The sequence below is a fragment of the Lutzomyia longipalpis genome, chromosome 1 (assembly GCF_024334085.1).
Source record: "Lutzomyia longipalpis isolate SR_M1_2022 chromosome 1, ASM2433408v1".
Taxonomy (NCBI): Eukaryota; Metazoa; Arthropoda; class Insecta; order Diptera; family Psychodidae; genus Lutzomyia; species Lutzomyia longipalpis.
Window position 1 is genome coordinate 29,919,673 of NC_074707.1, and position 21,130 is coordinate 29,940,802.

General features: G+C 35.2%; 5 protein-coding genes across 5 annotated transcripts; 3 read left to right on the top strand and 2 right to left on the bottom strand.

The window, feature by feature from the left end:
* Positions 1–45: 45 nt before the first annotated feature.
* LOC129797836 (protein Tube) lies at positions 46–1,648 on the bottom strand. Its single transcript, XM_055840681.1, has 3 exons — positions 1,341–1,648; positions 1,114–1,277; positions 46–1,055 (listed from the first exon to the last, which is right to left on the bottom strand). The coding sequence occupies exons 1-3, from the start codon at positions 1,520–1,522 to the stop codon at positions 343–345; spliced, it is 1,059 nt and encodes a 352-aa protein (XP_055696656.1). The 5' UTR covers positions 1,523–1,648; the 3' UTR covers positions 46–342.
* A 464-nt stretch (positions 1,649–2,112) lies between these two features.
* On the top strand, positions 2,113–3,330 carry LOC129797837 (solute carrier family 25 member 35-like). The gene is made up of 3 exons (XM_055840682.1): positions 2,113–2,299; positions 2,356–2,531; positions 2,596–3,330. The coding sequence occupies exons 1-3, from the start codon at positions 2,216–2,218 to the stop codon at positions 3,263–3,265; spliced, it is 930 nt and encodes a 309-aa protein (XP_055696657.1). The 5' UTR covers positions 2,113–2,215; the 3' UTR covers positions 3,266–3,330.
* Positions 3,331–4,264: 934 nt separating this feature from the next.
* Positions 4,265–13,034, top strand: LOC129797838 (motile sperm domain-containing protein 2-like). The gene is made up of 8 exons (XM_055840683.1): positions 4,265–5,054; positions 6,503–6,649; positions 6,718–6,898; positions 6,974–7,137; positions 7,212–7,417; positions 11,281–11,356; positions 11,840–12,162; positions 12,513–13,034. Exons 1-8 carry the CDS (start codon positions 4,964–4,966, stop codon positions 12,837–12,839), a joined length of 1,515 nt encoding a protein of 504 aa, XP_055696658.1. The 5' UTR covers positions 4,265–4,963; the 3' UTR covers positions 12,840–13,034.
* A 424-nt stretch (positions 13,035–13,458) lies between these two features.
* Positions 13,459–15,055, top strand: LOC129797839 (cysteine and histidine-rich domain-containing protein morgana). Its single transcript, XM_055840684.1, has 3 exons — positions 13,459–13,771; positions 13,874–14,541; positions 14,604–15,055. Exons 1-3 carry the CDS (start codon positions 13,711–13,713, stop codon positions 14,943–14,945), a joined length of 1,071 nt encoding a protein of 356 aa, XP_055696659.1. The 5' UTR covers positions 13,459–13,710; the 3' UTR covers positions 14,946–15,055.
* On the bottom strand, positions 15,045–15,924 carry LOC129797840 (RWD domain-containing protein 1). Its single transcript, XM_055840685.1, has 2 exons — positions 15,782–15,924; positions 15,045–15,719 (listed from the first exon to the last, which is right to left on the bottom strand). The coding sequence occupies exons 1-2, from the start codon at positions 15,918–15,920 to the stop codon at positions 15,067–15,069; spliced, it is 792 nt and encodes a 263-aa protein (XP_055696660.1). The 5' UTR covers positions 15,921–15,924; the 3' UTR covers positions 15,045–15,066.
* Positions 15,925–21,130: the final 5,206 nt, after the last annotated feature.

Here is a 21,130-nt window from a genome sequence, read left to right on the forward strand (position 1 = left end):
CTTAAAAAGAAAGTAAGAGGGAGTATTAAATGAAACACATTTGCATAAATTTTTGCCACCTTTTCTCCTTTAATTGCACTTCATAAAAAAACGAAAAACTCGTTGTTATAGCACCTGAACGGTTGTTGATATTCCATAATATTACCAACTTTTTCTTACATTTTATTCACAAGTTTGAAGGCTTTGATGATCACTAAGGCATGCGAATTTACTTGCTGAGGAATGTTTTCTTTTCCTTAAAAAATATTCTCTTGTAGAAGAATGGTTGAAGAAGATCCGAATCAACTTGCTAGTTCTGAATTTCAAAATTCCTTAAGAGCTTTAATTTATTTTAAATGTAAATCATTTTCCTTGGAGCAGTGAAAGATTTGGAATACTATTGTTGGATATAATTTCACTCGTTGATTGGGAAGAAGATGAAGAAGAGTCCACTGAACTCGTGCTGTCTAGAATCGAATCTTTAGATTTGTTTTCATCCGCGTGTGGCATTAGTAAACTAAAACGTGGAATGATGTCATTTGGCTCTTCCGCAGGGGAGTCCTCCCTGTGAACACGTAGAATACTGACATCGGGGAGAACGTCGTTCACCACATCGGAATGTTCAGTGTCATTTCGAGAATTGGTACTTATTGTATCAGGAATATCAGTGGATAGAGTACCAATGCTACTTGGGACATTCCTGGAATTATTGCTGGGACCATCTTCACCACCAACCAGGACAATCCCATCATTTCCCACGATATCCGAATGAATAGATAGATTAGCTTCCTGAGTTCCGGATACACTTGACCTGGAGAATTGTATTAAATTCTCAGTTAATGCCCTAGTAGAGTGTTCAAGAGGTTCAAGATGAAACTTCTGTTGGTCTTTTGGCATCCACTTGTCGTAGAAATCTCGATTGTTGTCCAGTTGACTCTGTAAATTGTTGATCCCAGATGAATTGGGATATGTCATATCCGATAGGATTGCTCCTATTTCAGCAAGCTCCTCATCTGGTGGCAAAGTAATGTCAATTTTTGCCGCTGGACCTTTTTCCGGACGTTTTGGTCGTGGTTCTGTGAAGACAATTCAATCAAGGTTTTTGTTATTTTAAAACTAATCTTCCGGACTCACCGTTGAGTAGATCACAAGCTACGTAATCAGCTGCACGAAAGAGTTCAGCTTTTACAAGAAGCTGCAAGAGATGTGAAAGATTGGGTCGAATTCTCCCAGATGTTCCCCATTCTTCCATGAGAACCTCAGCTGCCAGGCGACTTCCCTTGTTATTCTCAATTATCCTGAAATCACAGGAAAGTTCTTTGTATCGAAGAAGGTTGTTTTGATATTATATATTAGCTTACTTAATATGCTCAGCATTGTATTTCCCACCAAATATTGCAATCTCGTCATCATTCTCCAATTTCTTGGGAATAATCCGCATCAACTTCTTCCAATTTTGGGATGAATCGAGTTGTTGGGCAATCCTAAACATATCAGCTGCGGGTAGGTGTCGAACCTCAGTTTTACGTGTCAGAGTGGCCATGATATCCCTTGATTGGAACAAGTGCTAGGGCAGGTTCTCCGGGGCCAGGAAAACTCACAAAAATGCTCCTAAAAAACTGATTCACTGGAATGTTTATCAATGTTGTATTTTGACTGATCAACACGTGATAGGAAAATTGGCAGATATTGTAATTGAATAGAAAAAAAATGTGTTAGTTTTATATTTTCTACTTCATTCAACTTTCCACTCTACCTAAATCTTTGCTTATAAATTGGTAAATTTTCAACTTAAAAATTGCTTATGATTTAGTTTTATGTTTTAAAGTAGAATCCTTTCCATATGAGAGATGTAGCTGAATAAAAATCCCAATGATCGTAAAATAATTTAGCTCTATCGTTATTAGCTGTTTGGTAATTTTCGAATTTGTTGCCGAGTTTTCCCTGCAGAGGGGGTACAGGTTTTTGGCGCTAGAAAGAATTTTATCGATTTTATTTTCTTATAAAAATCCCAAGGAAAAAAAACTAATTATTGTGTAATTAAAAATAATTTAATCGACATGATAGTCATTAAAAAAAAAAACAAGGACACTTTTTGTGAAGTTTCTGAATTTTATGGGAATCAAGCTCAGATTGTTCAACAAGCCTCATTATAACGGTTTCAACAGCTGATCATCAGCTGATTATTTGTTTTGATTCCCTCAGTTCCCCTCAAGTGCTCAGCTGATGTACATAAATGTCAGCTGTTCATCCTTCTTCGGATTTCCTCCTGGGAGGAATAGCCTCCATGGGAGCAACTGTCTTCACAAATCCACTAGAGGTGAGCTGCTCACAAATCGCTGATTTAATTTTGATTGTAATAAAATAATCTTTTAGGTGATCAAAACAAGAATTCAGCTTCAGGGGGAACTGGCAGCTCGAGGAACCTACGTTGAGCCCTACAGAGGGATCCTGCAGTCATTGATAACAGTTGCCAAGCACGATGGGATTGCTGGTTTACAGAAAGGTTTAGTTCCTGCAACTTGTTTTCAGTTTGTTCTAAATGCTTTCAGGTGAGATCCTCAAAATATGCAATCCTGTGGCCACCACAACACTAAAGATTTTTTTAATTGACAGATTGGGCATCTATAATATGGCCGTTGAGGCTGGCTGGACGAAATCTTCAAAGGGAAGGGAGTCTTTCGCCAGAAATCTCTTCTGGGGAGCTACGGGTGGTGTTGCCGGAGCTGTTCTCTCATCACCCTTCTTCATGATTAAAACCCATTTGCAATCCCAGGCTGCAAAAGCAATTGCTGTGGGGCATCAGCACAAACATACAGGCATGTCACATGCTTTTGCAGAGATATATCGTGCCCATGGATTTAGTGGACTCTATCGTGGTGTTCTAGTCACTATTCCACGTGCCATCCTCGGAAGTGGAGGACAACTAGCGACATTTGGAGTGACCAAAGACATGATAAGGCGCCATTTGGAGATTCAGAATCCCCTTTGGGTGTCTCTACTGGCAGGAATGCTCGCCGGAACTGTGATGGCCATGACAATTACACCTCCCGATGTAATTGCCACGCGGCTATTCAACCAGGGTGTGGATGAGAAGGGACAAGGTCTTTACTATCGCGGTGTAATTGATTGTCTTGTCAAAGTTGTAAAAACTGAGGGTATTTATGGGCTATACAAAGGATTCTGGGCAACGTATTTTCGCATAGGTCCTCATGCTACGCTAGTGCTTATGTTCTTCGATCAAATGGTCATGTACAGGAAAGAATATTTTGGAAATACCTCCTAGTCCTTGTGATATTACATATATGTAGTAAATTCTTGTTTTAGCAAATACAAATTCTAAGATTGCCATGCTTGAAGAATTCTTCCTGAATTCAGCTTTAATGCGGATAAATATTTTCTCATTCCAATGCAATTTTTTGTACGTATTCATTAACTTGTTGCGTCTATCCATTTGGTGTGCAAATAAATCACATTATTTAGGTGCGGTAGACAGAAAAAAATCGGCTTACAGCATGACAATTTTATAATAAAAAGATTTTTTTATTTCAGATTTTATTCATTTAAATTATTCTTCATCTTGTCTAAAAAAGGCAGTTAACCATTTAAGGATAAAACCTTAATACGGAACAATTTTCAGACCATTAGGACATTGACATTTTAGAAAGGAGTTTATTCGTTTCTGTATAGAAAATGCCTTTAATTCGCGGATGTAATTTTGTAGAGACCGTCAAAGAAACTTCTTATTTTTGATTGGAATGAATTGGGAAAAGCCGGCAAAGATTTACGTAAAAATGTAAATAATGTCGTCATCGTTCTGTTTTTTTTTCTCATTCACAAAAATGTCAATGATGACGTCATTGTTTGCATTTTGGGTCACATCTTTGACTACTTTTTCGAGTTAATCTCAGTGGAAAATTGAAAAATTTCTTTAACAATTTATTATGCTTTTTTTTCTATTCTACAAAATTACATGTAAATGTCCTCAAACGAGGGGCTTTCCATACAAAACTTTGCAAAGCTCTTTAATTCAGCAAAAATAATAATCATTTTGTTCTAAAAGGGTTAAGAAAGAATTTTTAGATAACATCTCAGGTGCACAACAGTATATACTGCTTCACTTTATTACAAATATTGGTTGCTTTTATTGGAGGTAAAAAGGCAAATCTTGAGTGCCTTCTCAACACTGAATTTTTGCTATATTGATCGATGAGTGCAATCGCTTTTTCCTTATCATAAATTCCACTATAAAGCTCTCTCCGTCCAATAGGGCAATGGCTGAAGTCATTTTGCTATCAATAAATGAACGAGATCGTGTAATGTGGTTAAAAAAATATAATTTGTGGCTGTATCGACCAAGCAACCAAGACCCCGAAGACCCCAAACAAACTCCAATCATTGTTCAATTGATGACGTAGTCCACAGACTCAATCCCAGCAATTAGTTGAGTATACTATGTATATGATGAAAAGATACACAGCGAAATCCCACCACATGGGATGTGAAAAAAGGCATTACGACTATACGTAAAAATTACTCAGAGTCACTCTCATTGTAATGTGGTAGATAAATGCTTGAAAAGTGAGTTGGGCACATCCAACATCGCATCAAGTTATTTCAGTCATTTATCGGCAGCCGATGGAGGTGATCCAGCGGGTGAGCTTCTGATCGTGCGAACTTTGACAATGAAGTGGTGTTGTTGTTGCAATAAAGTGTGATTAGTTTTGCTTAGATAGGGAATAAAAAGTTTAACCAATTTCCCAATATTACATAATAAATTGATCCTCCAGTTGTATTTTTCACGCGTTAATTTGTGCTAAGGCTTGTGCATTTGTGGGCAATTTGTTCATCGAGTAATTATCAGTGCTGTGTCAAAGTTTTTTTTTCGCCTCTTGTTTTTCTTTCTTTCAACATTTAACTGATAATAAAACACTCTGAGCATTCGATTTGAGCAGTCTACGGGCAACATTGAGTAGTGATCAAAATGGAAAATCTAAGTGCAACTAGTGAACAAATTGAAGAGCTTCGACGGCTTTTCTTTGAAAAAGTTGCAAAGGATGGACACCAAATTGACGGTATGATCCCATTTTTTATTTTAATAAATTAAAAATGTATTAAAGAGGCTTTAAAAAATAATTGGTAACCTTGAGGAGTTTATGGAGAAAAAAAAATGAGATGATTTCTCTGTGAATAAAAGACTTTGTACATTTTCCCTCATCACAGAGCAAAAATGTGTGTGTTGTCAATGCCGCGGGGAATTACGTAATGATCATATACAAATAAGGTGTACTTTTACCAATGTACAATTTTATTTTTGTAAAATAACATACTGTTGAAAAGGTAAAAAATCTATGCCAATTGGTTGATTTTTTTACAACCTCCTCTAGACCTACAAAAAACGTTTCGAGCGATTTGAGTGTTTCCCTTTTATTCTTTTTGCCAATTCATTGAGTCAAAGTCTCTCCTATAACACCTATAAAATGTACTTTGGAATTCCGTCATATTTTGTGTTAATATTTGCTATTTGAATAAAATGAAGAAAATTCTCTAACTGTTGATCATTCGTATATGATCAATTGGGAAATCACGCTGACTCGCATGAAAATAAGCCGCAAGAGGAATTATTTATTTATTGAATGCTGTTATCATAAAACTTACAAAGAGAGTGGGAATAAAATTGTTTCAACAGAACTTTTTCTCAAGCATTTTGTTGCCTCCATTTTGCACATGGAGATGAAAACACATTTTCAAGGTGATCACTTGTTTATGATTGAAGGACTGTGACCTCTTGATCTGCAAGAAAACTATGTCAATTTGCGAACAGAGTAATATAGGGCTTTATATTAGTAATTAAATTGAGATTTAAATCCTAGGACTGTAAATTCTATAACAAAGTTTTATTATCTGTTTTTTTTTTAATTCATTACTTCGTGAATTAATTGCATTTTGTGTAAAAAAAATTATGGCTTTGTTTATTTTATCGATTTTCCGGGATTCGCGAATTGTGAGAAAATGATTTATACTTTTATTTTTAAAGATAAGCTATAAAAAATCATAAAAAGCTTTTGTTCATTAGCGGCTGTACATATTTACATTGTCTCAGTTGTTTGGACAATTTTTATTAATATTTTAATATTTTATATAAAAAGTGTCGTTAACTTGTATTCTAATTAAGTTTACTTTAATAGATCAGTCTTTAATTTTTTCTGGATTCATGACATTTTTTTTCAATTTTTTTTATCACCAGTTCAGGTTTCCTTAAATGTAAATTTTTAATATACCTAAATATAACATAAAGTGCAAAAAAATATAAAATAAAAGATTTAGAAGCAAGTTTAGAAGTACCACTCTCTACTAATTACGATAGGAGGCACTGAAATGATATTTTATCTTTATTCCTCGTACAATGTCTTAAAATTTCTAGATTCTTCACAAGTTTAGATAGATTCATGACATAAAATAACCTTTAGTTATGAAAAAAAATAAGAGAATAATATTATAATATTTCATTGCCTTATTTCAGGTGGTTTCCATCCGGCTGATATTGAAAGAATACAAAATCGAGAAAAATGGCTTCGACTGTTTATTGAGTACAACGATTTAGATCTGAAAAAGGCATTAACTCAACTTTGGGATACGTGCGAATGGCGGAAGAATTTTGGAACAAATGGTAAGAGAAGAAAATCAGTTTTTTAATGATTTTTAAATTGTTAATGTGCAATTCTTTATTTTATGTAGACCTAGAGGCCAGCCAGTTGCGACAGGAATACCTTCATGAAGGTTTTATGTTTCCCAAAAATCGCGACATAAACGGGAAACGGCTCCTCATCTTCCGTTCCAAGCTGTATGTACGTGGAACAAAAGATATGGATGATGTGAAGAGGTTACTCGTCTACTGGGTAGAGAGAGTTATGTACAGGTTTGTATGCTAAGCTATAACTAAAATGCATCACAGGCATGTTTTTCATGTTTTAACATTTCTTTCTTTTTGCAGAGAGGAAGACCTTGACCAAATCTCGGTATTTTTCGATCTCAAGGATTCAGGGCTCAGCAATATGGATATGGAATATACGCGGTACATTATAAACCTGTTCAAATACTATTATCCAAATTCACTAAACTACATCATAATCTTTGAAATGCCCTGGATACTGAATAGTACGTTACAAATGAATGCAACCTTCTGCGGTAATGAAAAAAAAAGAGCTCATTTCTATTTCATTTACTTTCAGCCACCTTCAAAATTATTAAGACGCTCTTACCAGCGAAGGCTGTTGTGCGAATGAAGTTCGTCAATGGCAAGACACTTCATGAATTTGTCGACGAGAGCAATATGTTGGACATTTGGGGTGGGAATGATTGTTACACATATGAATTTCTTGAGGAGGAAACCCCCACGAAGAGCATCAATAACAATGTGAGCACTACCGGAAGGAAGGTGAGAAAAATCAATATATAACGTCGCTTTAAATTGCCTATTGGGTTACACTAATTTCCTCAATGTGTCAGTCAAGAAAGAGGTGTGTCTGTCCATCCTAAAATTTATAGAGCTTTCTGATTGTTTGACCTTTCCGATTTTGTTATATATATAGCTAAACTGTACTTATGTATTTACGTATTGTCTTAAGAATTTTTGCGAAAACTACACACATCCTTATCCTTGAAATTCTGTGGTATTTATTAAAATTGTTCAACTGGTCTTATTTTAAAGGCCATTTGTATATAATCACGTATGAATATGAGGTAAAATTATTTTTATTAAGCACTAACTGAAAATAAGGAATTTTCTGATTGAGAAAAATTGAATAAAACACATAATTTTGAAAACTCTTTTATAATTCTTTTTTATGAAAAAAAATCTCGATTATCTTTTCTGTTTAGGTAGAGAAGGATTTCTTCAGTTTTTTTTTAATTCAAGTAAAAAAATCTATCAACGCGTGGTTTTTAGGATATAATAAGGCTTTAGGTCAAATATTAATTATTTTGAGCGTTCGGGGAGATTTTATTTATTTTCATCGACAATATCAGCCAAACCTTATCACTAAACTAATGACCTTTCAATAAATACAGCTTAAAGAGAGACGCTTTTAGTCTTTGACCTTTTGTAATAATCATAAGGAAACATATGACGAGTTGTTATCTCAAATACCATTTATAGAGCACTCAGAGAATTCTGATTTAAAAATGAAGCGGTTAGTACATTCTTTTAATATTATTATTATTTAATTAAAAAATCATAAAATTTACTAGAAAGAAATATTTATTTAGTTTTAAATTAATTTTCTTAAACTAAAAATTAAGTTTTGAATGAATTTTCTTTTTCTAGCGTGAATATTAATAAACCTTATAAGTTCAGAATGAAAATTTTAGTAATGATCACAACTAGAACATATTTTAAAACAATTAATTAATTCTTAAACATAGAAATCGTTTTCGTTAAAGTCAATTTCATTCAATTAATCACAGACAATTTATCCTAAAAAAAAATAAAACTATGAGTCAATTCACCCCGGTGAAGCATTTTACCCCAAAATCATGAAATAAGAAATTTTTTAGAAATTTTCCTCATTCATAAAAAAAAATCCAGCCGTTGGTCTCTCTGCGCAAATTGAAAATGTTGGATAATAATGTTCGAAAGAGAGTCACAGAGAGAGCGGAATGGCAGAAAATATTTTTTTTATCGTTATTCTGGCTGTATACCTCAGTATCCATTTGGCTGCCGTAGTGTTTGTTTGATGTTATTGTATTTGTCTTCTTTTTTTGCAATATACTGAGAAGTTTGTGAAGAAAATTCTGGCGTTTGTTGAGAAGAAAACTCACGCATTTTGCTAATTTGCTGGCCAAGAGGAGGACTAAAAGTGCTAAAACAGTGTAAATGTTTGCCAATCGTTGTAAAATATTGTGAATTTGATGACTTTATGCATATATGATTCGTGAGAGAGTCGACGTAGTCATTTTGCTTTGTGCTCCCAGATTATCATCATTCATAAATTCTATTCGTCATTCACTGTGTTCTTCTTTAAGTATATCATTAAAGTAATTGATTTAACTTTAACAAAAGTACCATTGACGATTGTAGTTTGATAAAATTAAAAAAAAAAGAGGGAAAATTGTAGGAAAAGCAGTGCATCAAAATGTCAAGAGTATGTGGTAGTTGTTACTTTAATATTAATTAAAGTATTGATAGAAATCATAGTTGTTTTTCTTCCTTTAATTGCTTTGCTTTTTTCAGTATTACGTTGCATTGACACTGACCTAGAGAATGCCGTGTTGTAGTTTTTGCAAAAGAAATTATGTGATATTAGATCATAAATGTTAAAAATAATTTTGCAATCAAAACATTGGGCATTTTCTCTCCAACATATTCTCTATGCGCGTCACGAAAGCCAGACGAGAGTGAATTTCGAACATGTCAGCATGTCAGCTCGTATATTCCCTCCTATTCATATTCCAACGTGTAACTGAATATTAAAATGTCTCGATTAAGAAATATACATTTGAATGTATTTTATCTTCTAATATTCTTAAAAGTTATCTTGGATTTTATATTTTTTTATCTCTTTTTTTTATGAGAACTTTAAGTTGTTCAGAAGAGCACAAAAGAATAAAATGGTTCTTAAGAGGAAATATTAGTTTAAAAAAAATTTTTATTTTATAAAAAAAGATTAATTATTCATGAGAACTAAATAACGTGACGATTAGAATTTCTAGGCTTAGCAGGGCCTTAATTTGGATGTTCTATCTAGAATTTTAAATTAAAAATAATTAAAAAATTTTTCTCATTGAGACAGTTTTAACTTTAAAAAATTATTCTAATTAATTCTTAATTCAAATTAACAGTAATTGTAACACAAGTAGTGAAATTGTCTACACAAATAATTTAAGAAAAGAAATAAATCCTCAAAATTTTTACCTGGCCACCACCGGATACGAAAAAAATTTTCCTTTAACTTATACTCATATGTCACATCTCATTTTCATTTTGCAACCATTTAACAAAAAAGCCTAAAAATCCAAGAGTTAATGACCTCTCTGTGAACACACTTAATGATCTCCTACTGGAAACGAACGTACATAACTCATTTCTTAAATGTATTTAAGAAAAAAAGACTAAAGATAATATCTAGAGGAGGGCGGGGCTAATAAAGTCACTTAAGGGTTTGGAAAAAGCCTAAAATATCATATTTCCTAGCTAGATAGAACAAAATGGTCTGAGAAAGAGTTGTAGGATAAAAAATGTCCTAAATAAATGATCTATACATTTCGCTTTAACTGTTTGGGAAATATTATTTTTTGAGCTTTTTCAAAACCCTTAAGTGACTTTATTAATTTAAAGTTCTTTTTATTTTTTTATTGTTTTTGGTAGCTAACAGATAAAAGAATATTTTTTATTTAAACTATTACTATAAGAATTACAAGAATCATGTCATGATGATTTTGTTTTTTAAAAGATTTTTTAAAGTTTAAAAAGACTTGGATGGTCAAATATTACTTTTTTTTTAGCTTTTTTTGGGATTTTTTCGCTTATTTTATAAAATAATACAATAACTGAAAAATGAAAAATGTAAGAACTTTTACAGTACATAACTTCTTTTAGTGTAAAATTTAGAATAGGATATTAAGAATATCAATGTAGCACAAATGGTTGAACAGAGAGCTATTTATCTATAAAAGTAGCAAAATGAGAAATAATTTTTTTTGGTTGATGAAAAACAAATTAAAGGACAAATTTTTCTGATAATTTATCATGACCTTTGACCTTGAGAAGTCCCAAGAGTGAAAGGATCTGCTTACGACGTGTGTTCTGTCTGTATGTTCAACAAACATTAATTTTAGTAGTTACATTCGAATGAACAGGTGTACAAATTTGTAGACAGTTTGTCTTGGTGTGCATCTAAAAATGTTACAAAACAATAAATACGCGATGACTTAAATTATGTAGAGTGTGGCTCATATATAGAGAAAGTGTGAGAGGAAATGTTCACATGTAAGAAGTATTTTCAATTTGCTTAGAGTGCTTTTTGGCTTGACTCTATTTAGTTTGTGGTGTACTTGAGTTAAAGATGGTAGGTAATGTAAGGGAGTTGTGTAATAAAAATAAAAATTCTGAAACATGCGTTAAGTAAAATTGGTCAATTATGGAATCATGTGTGTGGAAAAAAGTAGAGCAATATATTATTTAGTTTTGTTAGGAAGTGGCGTGTTTGCTTTTTATTAATAGACCTCTTTTGCACTATGTTGCAGCAAGCAAAATGCATCTAAAAATATTTCTTACAAATAAATTTTACACACATTTTTCAGGTACATTTTGCAAAGCTGAGCCCAACGGAATCATCAATGTCGGACCAACATTCGCCGGGTTTTACAATGGAGAAAGGTACCTACATAGCAATATAGGGGAGAATGGCTCAAAATGGATCTTTTGCATTTTATTTTAATTTTATTCTACAATAAGAATAGAATTGAAAGATATATTATTTAATAAGCTATTAATAGAGGAAGATTTCATTGCTAAAATAAGAAAAATGAATCATTCCTGCTTAATAATTCTATTAGAACCTATTATTCAGGATCGGATTTGGGCCACTATTCTCTATGTATTGAAATTTTGAGGGTGTTTTTTTTTGCCATTTCCTATAAATAGATTTACGTAAATCACCTTTCCTGCCATTCAATTTATTTAGTTGATTGCACACGAGAAATGATGGAGGCTCGTGATATTTGCATATAATGTGCTCATTCATTCATCAAACATATCTCCTCTAATAATACTCTCTTCCTCCGTTTCCCAGCTAATCGAAAATTTCACCAATTTAACTCTCACAGCTCTCTTATTTTTTTTGCACAACAATTTCTGTAGGTACCGTGGGTGAGGAGATGCTGCGTGTGGTACAAGACACGTTGGTTTTCAACAAAGTGGGCACGGACTATTCAGGATCTGTGGAGATAATTAATATTGATCTGAAACCAATAACGTACAAAGTGAAGACGACGGCACCCGATAAATTCAGAGTACGCCCCAGTTCCGGGGTTTTGGCACCGGGTTCCACAACCACAGTCAATGTGGTCCTCGTACCTGGCTGCCAACTGACAACGCTATCACGGGAGAAATTCCTCGTGATGTGCATGGCTTTGGGTGCTGACAAGCAGACAAATTCCCAAGACATTGCCGAACTGTGGAAGGTAATTTGCACGTTGACCCTTACATTGAACTTTTTCTACGTGCGTAATTCGCTCTCAGATATTAGTAAATTAATTACATTGAGTATATTGGATACTTTATTGATTTTTTATTGATGAGTTTATTGAACTGAAAAACATGGTATTTTATGCCTAAAAGGAAATTAGCCTTATTCAGGATCTTTTCTAAATGTTTTAATGAATTATAATTTTGAATAAGAACTCTATTGGAATAGAATAAAATAAATAAATTAAGATAAATCGGTTATAGAGTCTATTTTTAAAACTGCGCTCTGAGAGAGAGTTGTGCAAAAAAAGCAGAGAAATAAAATCATTTTTACATCTATTTTCAGAATACTCCTTCACACAGTCATCTTGTTGAGCAGCACAAATTGAAATGCCACCTGCCAGGTGTATCTCATGTTGCCGAGGTATCATTCAGGAATGGAAATGCTTTCAGCGGTAGCTCCGGAAGTGACAGCGACCGGCAACTTAGTCACCTTGTGCGGGAGGTGCATGACCTGTCGGAATCGGTGGAACGATTGGATGCGCGGCTCAAGAGAAATCAGATACTCTTCTTCCTGGCACTCCTTGCCATTGTATCCTTCTGCGTGGCCACGCTGTACATTGTTAAGGAGAGTGTAGATAACCAGGGATACTGCGCCAAGAGGGACTTGTAAATGGGGCGCATCTGACAATTTTTTTCTCCAAGCGCTATATGGATTTCATCTGGACGCAATACTCACTGATGTTTGTGAACATGGCATAGAAATACCTTCTATATTTCCAAAATCTGTTACGTGGATGCAGTATTTTGTACATAATTTATAGTTGATTGTGATCTTCAATCAAAAATAAATCTCATGTTTCAGAAAGGAGTCGTTTTTCCTGGGATTTTTTGGACTTGATTATCTACATTTTTTCGAGATTTTTATACGCTGGATTTTTTTTTAAACCTATTCCTATTTATTTCGAAGAAATCAAATTAAAAACATAGAGTAACAATCTTGGAAAAAAGACAAAAAAGATTAAGAAATGACCAAACGGATCAAACAAATTTACCATTTCTCTCTATAAGATTAACTGGCAAAACCGTAAAGATTTGCTAAAAAAAGACAAGCAATGACGTCACCGTTGTATGTTGTCTTTTTAAACACATGAAACATTTATGCTAGTGTTTCATTGCTTTTTAAATGACAAAAAATCATGAAACTGATGAGTGAGAAAAATATAATAAAATATCCAACAGAATTGGCGCCAATCGGCCAAAAGCGATAGTAGCGCCTCTAGTGGACCTCTGATTAAATAATATCGAATTGGAAATATTTTTTGGTTCACAACGCTAATTGTTTTTATGATTTTTTGAGTAAAATTTTTAGGGAAAATCTCTTTTTTCCTCAAATCTTTTGTAGATAATTTACACTAGAATTTCACTAGTTTATTTCCTGGTGAAGGTGTCGCCGAAGAAAACTGCCAAGGTCTCTTAAATAATTTAGAAGAAGGAGAAAGGAATTTTCATATCTCTATTTTTGAGGATTTTGATCACAAAAAATGCTAAATTGCTACAATCGTGGCTGTGGGCAGTCTTTTGATCCGGAGAAAAACACCGAAGGTACGTAAAATGGGCTAATCTGGGATTTTGTGGGTGATACAATGTGGGGTGAAAATGAAGGTTAGTTTTTTCGAGAACATTCTGGATGATGTATCTTTGCAGAATCCTGCCGCTACCATCCGGGAGATCCGTATTTTCATGACGCCTACAAGGGGTGGAGTTGCTGCAAAAAGAAAAGCGTGGACTTTACGGAATTTCTCAATATTAAGGGTTGCACCGTGGGGAAGCATTCGAATGAGAAACCACCGGAACCCGAGAAGCCGGATAAGAAGGAATGCACAGTGGAGGAAGTGAAGGAAATCCGACCTCCAATTAGGCCTTCAATGATGGAGAGACCTTCCTTCGATGCACCCCTTACTGCTCTCCAGCTCACAGTGGCACCGTCGCTGAAGCAACAAATAGATGCTCTGGCTCCTGCAGTTGTGAAGGATGCTGATGCCAATGCAACAATTGCCGTGGGTACAACGTGCAAGAATCGTGGCTGTGGCGGTACATACTCATCGCCAGAATCCAATGAAGAGGATTGCATCCATCATCCGGGTGTACCCGTATTCCATGAGGGGCTCAAATATTGGTCGTGCTGTACAAAAAGAACAACTGACTTTGCTGCCTTCCTTGCCCAAAAGGGCTGCAGCTTGGGTCATCACAAGTGGGTTGCAGATGGAGATAAAGAGGCCGTTAAATGCCGCTATGATTGGCACCAAACTGCTACCAGTGTTGTCGTTGCAGTCTATGCAAAGATGTACGACTACACCAAGAGCTACGTTAAGGTAAAAAATTCTTTGAGATTGTTTTTAATCCAGAGATGATCATGATTTGAAATCATTTTCAGGTGAATCCCATTAGGCTGCAGGTGTGTTTAGTATTCCCACAGCAAAACAATGGGCAATTCAACTTGGATCTAGAGCTACGGGGTATCATCGATGTAGCCAAGTCTTCGGTGGATATGTTCTCCACGAAGGTTGAGATCAAATTCACCAAAGCCGAGCCTGGTTCCTGGCCAAAATTGGACATCCCACGCGCTGTGGAAAAACCTTCAGAAGCACCACCAGCTGTGAATACAGTAGAAAAGTTAGTTAACAAAGTGAATCTGGAGGAGTCTGATGATTCCGACGTGGATCTCGATGACATCGAAGCTCTAAGGCCGGGCGCAAAGATTACAGAACTCGATTGAAATCTTTTCTTTCTTACCCGACGAATAGTTTATTGAGTGAGAGTGAAAAATAATAATGTAACAGAGAAGGCGGATACGATATGGAGGAAACGAATGGCATTTACTCTTAACAATGCGCCTTTTATTCCTTTCCGGGAACATAATCCTCATCGTCTGTGTCCGAGTCCAATTCAAGATCATCAATGTTCTGGAAGAGACTCTCATCGATCTTCACACTCTCAATGGAATCTCCCGCCTCCAGGAGGAATTTGATGTCTGACTCATTGAGTGTGGTGTCACGCAGGAAGAGTTCCCGTCCAGTTAATTTGCGATTTTCCCCTGAATCCTTCAATCTACGCTGCGTGATTCCCACTTCATCCTCAAACGTGGCTTTCCACGCCAGAAAGGCCTCAACGGTGACGCGAGTTCCTTCGAATTTCTTCTGCTCCAGCTCTTCCTCCTCCCGCAATCGACGTTCCCGCTGCAGCTCCTCCTCTTGTTTTACATCATCCCAGCGCTGATTTAGCCATTCCTGGGCACTGCTGACAAGCGAAAAAATCATCTCCATACCCAGATGCTCAGCTACTGTCTCCTCAATGTGTTCCACCAGGCGCTTCTCGTAGTCATCCAGGAAGTTTATGGGGTCCTCAATCTCTACCAAAGGAGCGGTATCTGGGTACTTTTCCGTGTATGTGAATATCAAGTCGCATCTCAGACCATTTTCTTGCGTGTCTGCATTGTATTCCTCTGTGGCTATGGGCAGTTTGAATCTGTGGTAAGGCTCCGTGGCAAGAACTGCCGGAGAAAAAAAACTCATCAAAATATTCTTTTGAGTTACTATAGCATGTTCTACATACTTTCCAATTCTCCGCAGTAAATGGAATCGAGGGCTTCTATTTCATTTGCCTGGTCCTCCTTGTAATTTCTTACATCCATGTTTACAAAAAAAAACTTGAGACTTTCTTTCCGGATATAGGTTATGAGGATAGAAGACATAGAGGGGAAGAGCGCCATCTATTGTGATTTTTATACTGCATAAGTCTACTTTCAGGGGCAAAATAGGAATTCTTGAGAGAATCGCGGTGAACCAACTAATAGCGCCATATAACGTCAGGCTGAAATATTAAAATTTGAACTTTAACGAACTTTTTTTTTTGTTTTTCCAAAAAACACAGTTTTCCATGTTTTTCTCACAAATTAGTGGGCATAAAACGCATTTTTGGGACTTCTGGGGCACTTATGGGTGCTTTGGAGCTCCTGGGGAGCCTCTCTGAGCGGAATTTGGGGCCCGCAGAAATTTTGCCGGTTGGGTTACAAATTTGAAAATTTTGACGGTTGGGGATTTTACACGCACTTTTTTTCCCGGAATGGATTTTCGCAAACTTTTTAAATTGATCCTAATCGACGTGCAGAGGGGGGCTCTGGGGGGGGGGGGTGAAGGAGTATCCTTGGTGACGGTAGCCTCTAATGATCCCCTACAATAATTTAAAAACTAATTTTGGTTACATGCGGGGGACTTACTGTATGTATTGCGCATAAGACTCTTTCATCGCGATCGGACAAACGGTATGAGAATGCATAGCTATGCAGACGCAAAATCTTTTCTTTAGAAGAAAATAAGGTTTTCGAGTAAAAGTTCTTAATGAGCAAATCTGGGTCAAATAAATCATGATTGTGCACCCCCACAAATATTTTATTTTATGAATTTCATAAATAAAAAGTATTTCGTTACTTCTACGAATAGAAAAAATTTATTATCTTGATATTGAAAAAAAACGGAGATTTTTGGAAAGTTTCTTTTTTATGTGAACCAGAAAAATTAAATTGGTACATTGAAAGTTTTTGAGGATCGTTGGGCTCAACAGAGAAAATTATGGATTACTCAACAACAATAACAAAACATACACAAAAGATCACTTGTAATTTTTTTCGGATGTCACATAATCCAGAAGAATGTTCATTTGAGCATAATTTCATGTTATTTCATCACATCACGCACGTCAATAAATTAATTAATGACTCTCCTGTGTGTACCCCACAAGATTGCGTTTACAATGTACCCATTATTCCAGGTATTAATAGCTAATTACAATGTGTCAAGCAATTTACATGAGCATTTATTGAATTTTTAATGTGAATAGAGTAGTAGAGAGTATGGTGATCATCAAAGGAAGGTGTGTTTCTGAGTGAGGTGAGCAATTGGGTACAATATCTTTTTTTTATCGTAGATATACGATGCAGTCTCCATGCGGCACTTTCAAGATCACGATCACATGAGACGCCGCGGCATCGTACCAGGTGGGGATCACCATTAAAAACGATGAATGCGGAAATATGTGGGGCTAATGCTGTTGTCGTATTCATTTTATTTGCAGACACTTGCAGCAGCTCTTTCGTCACTTGATCACCGTAATTGGCTCTTCCGAAGTGATCGCAACAGGGTGAAGTTTAACGTGTATTCTTAAAGATCTCATTATACTGTCTTTCATTGAATAAAAGTGAGTGGGGAAAAAGGCGTAATACGATATGGAGGTATATGCTGTATGCTGTGAAATACAAGATAGTACGTTGTGTTAACGGAAGCAGAGACAAGTCCAGATTTAAATATCCGACTTTATGGGATCGCAAGGTTATTGATGATGGCAAGTCTTAAAGTTAATTATATAGGTATAAATTTTTACTAAACGAACGGATGCACATGATGGTCGTCACCGAATATGTCCCCACGCAAAAATTTATCACATCTTCATTTTTGTCCGATGCGATCTTGAGAGTTTGAATTTAAACGTTTTTTTTTTTGTAAAGATCAATGGAACCTGCTATATAGCTATAGTGGGGAGAAGCGCCCACAAAAAAAGCAAGTTCTAGGTCGGTCATCATCACACATGAAAATCCATCAGCGGAACAGTAGGTATTCTCTTCCGCTGCAAAATGTTTCGCCTACGAAAGGCAAAAGAAGCCCAATTAATGAGTACGAAGGCTGATCTCGCAAAATGGGGATTATCATTCCTTTAGAGACACCCGAAAAAAAAGAGGTATTTCAGTTTCCGCTGCAATTACCAAGTGAGTGTTTTGTGTTTTATTGCAAAACCGCGTTGGAGTGCCCGTTTGAAAATTCGTATGAGGAAATATCTGCTGTTTGTACATTTACCACAAGACAGACCGTAAAAAAAATGAAGTATCAAACTGACCTTTTCGGTGGGCAGCGCATATATGCGAAATACCTCAAGCGCTGTTCTTGAGCTCACACAGCCGTATGTATACCACGGGACCCGAGACGTCCCACCTCTATGGCCCATCCAATTGCGCGCACGGAAGTCAGCCATGGATCACCTGACGGAGAATTTGAGCCCCTTTTCCAACCGCAGCCGGCGTCAGCTGAGTCCATCTCTGGGTGCCAGGAAAGGAGATTGTTTCAATTTTCCAGCTGTGTCTACGTGACTCGCTGGGTCGCGATGTGTAGTGAAATAATAAGAAATCTTAACGAGAGAGGCTTTTCAATGCCACAACATTAATTTATGATATTTCACCGTATGCGGATGATGAAAACTTAACATTGAATGTGAAAATTAAGTTTGTACATTGTTTTCAATCTCCTCTGTGTCGTAATCGAGGTACCTCACCTATACAGCATCTCTCTTGAACACCATTCGGAAATTGCGTATTTTTCACACAATTTCCCACGGATTTTCACTTTCATTGCAACTCGGTAAGAAAAAAAAAGCTTTTCCGACTGTTAATGTTCTTAAGAAGACGAAGTTCAAATTATCAAATTCATCTTGTTGATGATCATTGAGTTCTTAATGAAGTCAATTATGCACGAAATTGCGAGTAATTTGTTTAAAGAAAAAGACGAAGAAGCTAAAAAAATGAAGGAAAAGTTAAAGAGACGTGATCACTTGGAAAAGCCTTCATTGGGAAATTATGATTCTCATGGTACTTTAATACGGGAGATTCTGCTTCGGTTCTTGTTGATTTTTTTTCTCCTCTCTTTAAACATTGATTACAAGATGACCAGCATGAAGTTCATATTTAAATAAAGGTCTATCGTATATATAAGCGATACTTTTGCAATTGCCATTGTACGTTATTGGCTATGATCACATATTTCGTCACAATGTTCTACGGTGTTGTTTGCTTTGGGATCATTAATAAATATAATAGGATTGTGCTTGTGCTATAATTATATTATTAGCTAGAACGAGTCGGAGGGAGTTAAAATGGTTACGCAAATAAAAAAGAGTTGAATTTGATTAACGCACCGTGTTCCATGTGACGAAATTGAGATAAATTATTTGTATGCCATGCAAGTGAGTCAAATGTTCATTGAGGCAGGCAGAGGTGAGACACCGCGATGATGGTGTTTGGGAATTACATGGTAGCATAATTTTTGTTTGGCAGATAAAATGCAATGTGTGCAAGTTGAGCCAATTGACTTGTGCCAAGTTTCAAATAACATGATGGATTTTCCTCTGCTAATTAGTGCAAACGAGAAGAAAACAACGATCATTTCGGTCAGGGCTCATACACGGGATTATTGGTTAAATCCATCAATTATTTTATTTTCATTATACTTACAACGGAATTTTCATTACGTATTTGTGGTGAGATTATGCGACTATGAAATTTGTGGGAGGGAAAATCACATGCTCGTTCTAATAACATTTATTTATTTTCTATATTAAATCTTTTCTGACCTTTACCCTCACAATCAGACCATGTGACAATGAAAATTGCAAAAGGAATTGCACAAAGTGTGCAAATTTCCGTGACCATCATTTTCAGTTTCAGTGGTAAGCACATTTATGTTCAGTAAAATAGCAAGAGATTTTTTTATAAATAACTGTAACTCTTTCGGAAGCGGAGCTTTTATGATTTTTATGTATAGTGGGGTGTTGTCATAATGCAACTTTACGCTATCTAAACAAGAAGGCCTCAGAGACCTCTCGATGTAGCTTTTTAGTATTATCTTTATCTTATAAAAAACCTTGTACAAAGTTGGAAAAGAAAATTTCCTGGTTGTAATCAGAAAATCGAATGAAAATTTGCTTTGCTGATAATTTTGAAGAGATCCTAACTACTCTTTACAATTGACATCATTGTGATTGAAATGTGAATCATAAAGAGGAAAATAAATATTAAAAAGGATCACTATTTTTCAGCACATAATTCTAATTTTGCAAAGAAATCACCGATATTAAATGTGTCGCGTTGTGAAATAAAACAAAAAGAGAAGTTATTAATAAGAATAAAAATCATATACGTCAGTAATTTGCGCCCTTGACCGAAAACATGCAATTTACTGTATAAGACGAATAATCTAAATAATTATTATCGATGTTCTTAGATTGATAATTTCATGCGTATACTTTCATATCGTCTTTTTTTGTTGATTTTTTTTATTCACATTGATCTTCATGGGAAATTGAAAGACCTATGGGCATTGTTTTTATATACTAAATGGGCATCAAAATTGATATTGAGAATTTTTCCCTGGTTAGCATCTAATGCCACATTGCATCATACAAAATGTAATTGATTTTATGGCGGAAAGCTCAAGTTCGCCACGTCTTTTACGTAATTTTCCGCTGTAATGAAAATTAAGTCGTTCATTGGAATTTATATTCTGATTTAGTTGGTACATCGCATAAATGAAGATTTATTGAGATAAAAAAATATCAATTGGCAATTAAAGTGGTTTCCAATTTTCTTAACGTGAAGCAATGCGTGCCACATATTGTTGGTTTTCACAATTTTTGTATACATACCTACTTTTTATTTTTAAATTGTAAATGAAATAAAAATGAAATTGAAGGCATTTTAAGGATTTTAGCTTTTTCAAACCTGTTTTAAAGAAAATTTTGCAATCTATTTAAAATGTGGAAGTAGGAATGAAAAATGTGTTTTTTTTTAAATAAAATTAAATCATATCACGAATCCAAAAAAAAACAACCAGGTGCTAAATTTGATCAAATGATAATCATCTTATTTATGTTAATTTATGCAAGAAACACCGTTATTATTTTTTTAAATATCTTATTCAAAAACATGTATAAAATTGATCGATCCTCCTCTAATTTATGGCTTTAATGTTTAAGTTGATCGTTGATTTTTCCTAGATTTTACTGCATAGAAGTTTTCATTCTTGGAATGCGAAAATTACGTGAAAATCATATTCAAGTGCTATAAGAAAAAATAAAATAAAC

Bases quoted from the DNA above. Each gene is read 5' to 3' on its own strand.
- LOC129797836 (XM_055840681.1), bottom strand. From the start codon at position 1,522: ATGGCCACTCTGACACGTAAAACTGAGGTTCGACACCTACCCGCAGCT. The intron at 1,278-1,340 runs GTAAGCTAATAT...CTGTGATTTCAG, and splicing joins TACAATGCTGAGCATATTAA to GATAATTGAGAATAACAAGG. The intron at 1,056-1,113 runs GTGAGTCCGGAA...TTGTCTTCACAG, and splicing joins AGCTTGTGATCTACTCAACG to AACCACGACCAAAACGTCCG.
- LOC129797837 (XM_055840682.1), top strand. From the start codon at position 2,216: ATGTCAGCTGTTCATCCTTCTTCGGATTTCCTCCTGGGAGGAATAGCC. The intron at 2,300-2,355 runs GTGAGCTGCTCA...ATAATCTTTTAG, and splicing joins TCTTCACAAATCCACTAGAG to GTGATCAAAACAAGAATTCA. The intron at 2,532-2,595 runs GTGAGATCCTCA...TTTAATTGACAG, and splicing joins TTTGTTCTAAATGCTTTCAG to ATTGGGCATCTATAATATGG.
- LOC129797838 (XM_055840683.1), top strand. From the start codon at position 4,964: ATGGAAAATCTAAGTGCAACTAGTGAACAAATTGAAGAGCTTCGACGG. The intron at 6,650-6,717 runs GTAAGAGAAGAA...TATTTTATGTAG, and splicing joins GAAGAATTTTGGAACAAATG to ACCTAGAGGCCAGCCAGTTG. The intron at 11,357-11,839 runs GTACCTACATAG...CAATTTCTGTAG, and splicing joins GGGTTTTACAATGGAGAAAG to GTACCGTGGGTGAGGAGATG.
- LOC129797839 (XM_055840684.1), top strand. From the start codon at position 13,711: ATGCTAAATTGCTACAATCGTGGCTGTGGGCAGTCTTTTGATCCGGAG. The intron at 13,772-13,873 runs GTACGTAAAATG...GTATCTTTGCAG, and splicing joins TCCGGAGAAAAACACCGAAG to AATCCTGCCGCTACCATCCG. The intron at 14,542-14,603 runs GTAAAAAATTCT...AATCATTTTCAG, and splicing joins ACACCAAGAGCTACGTTAAG to GTGAATCCCATTAGGCTGCA.
- LOC129797840 (XM_055840685.1), bottom strand. From the start codon at position 15,920: ATGTCTTCTATCCTCATAACCTATATCCGGAAAGAAAGTCTCAAGTTT. The intron at 15,720-15,781 runs GTATGTAGAACA...TTTCTCCGGCAG, and splicing joins TTACTGCGGAGAATTGGAAA to TTCTTGCCACGGAGCCTTAC.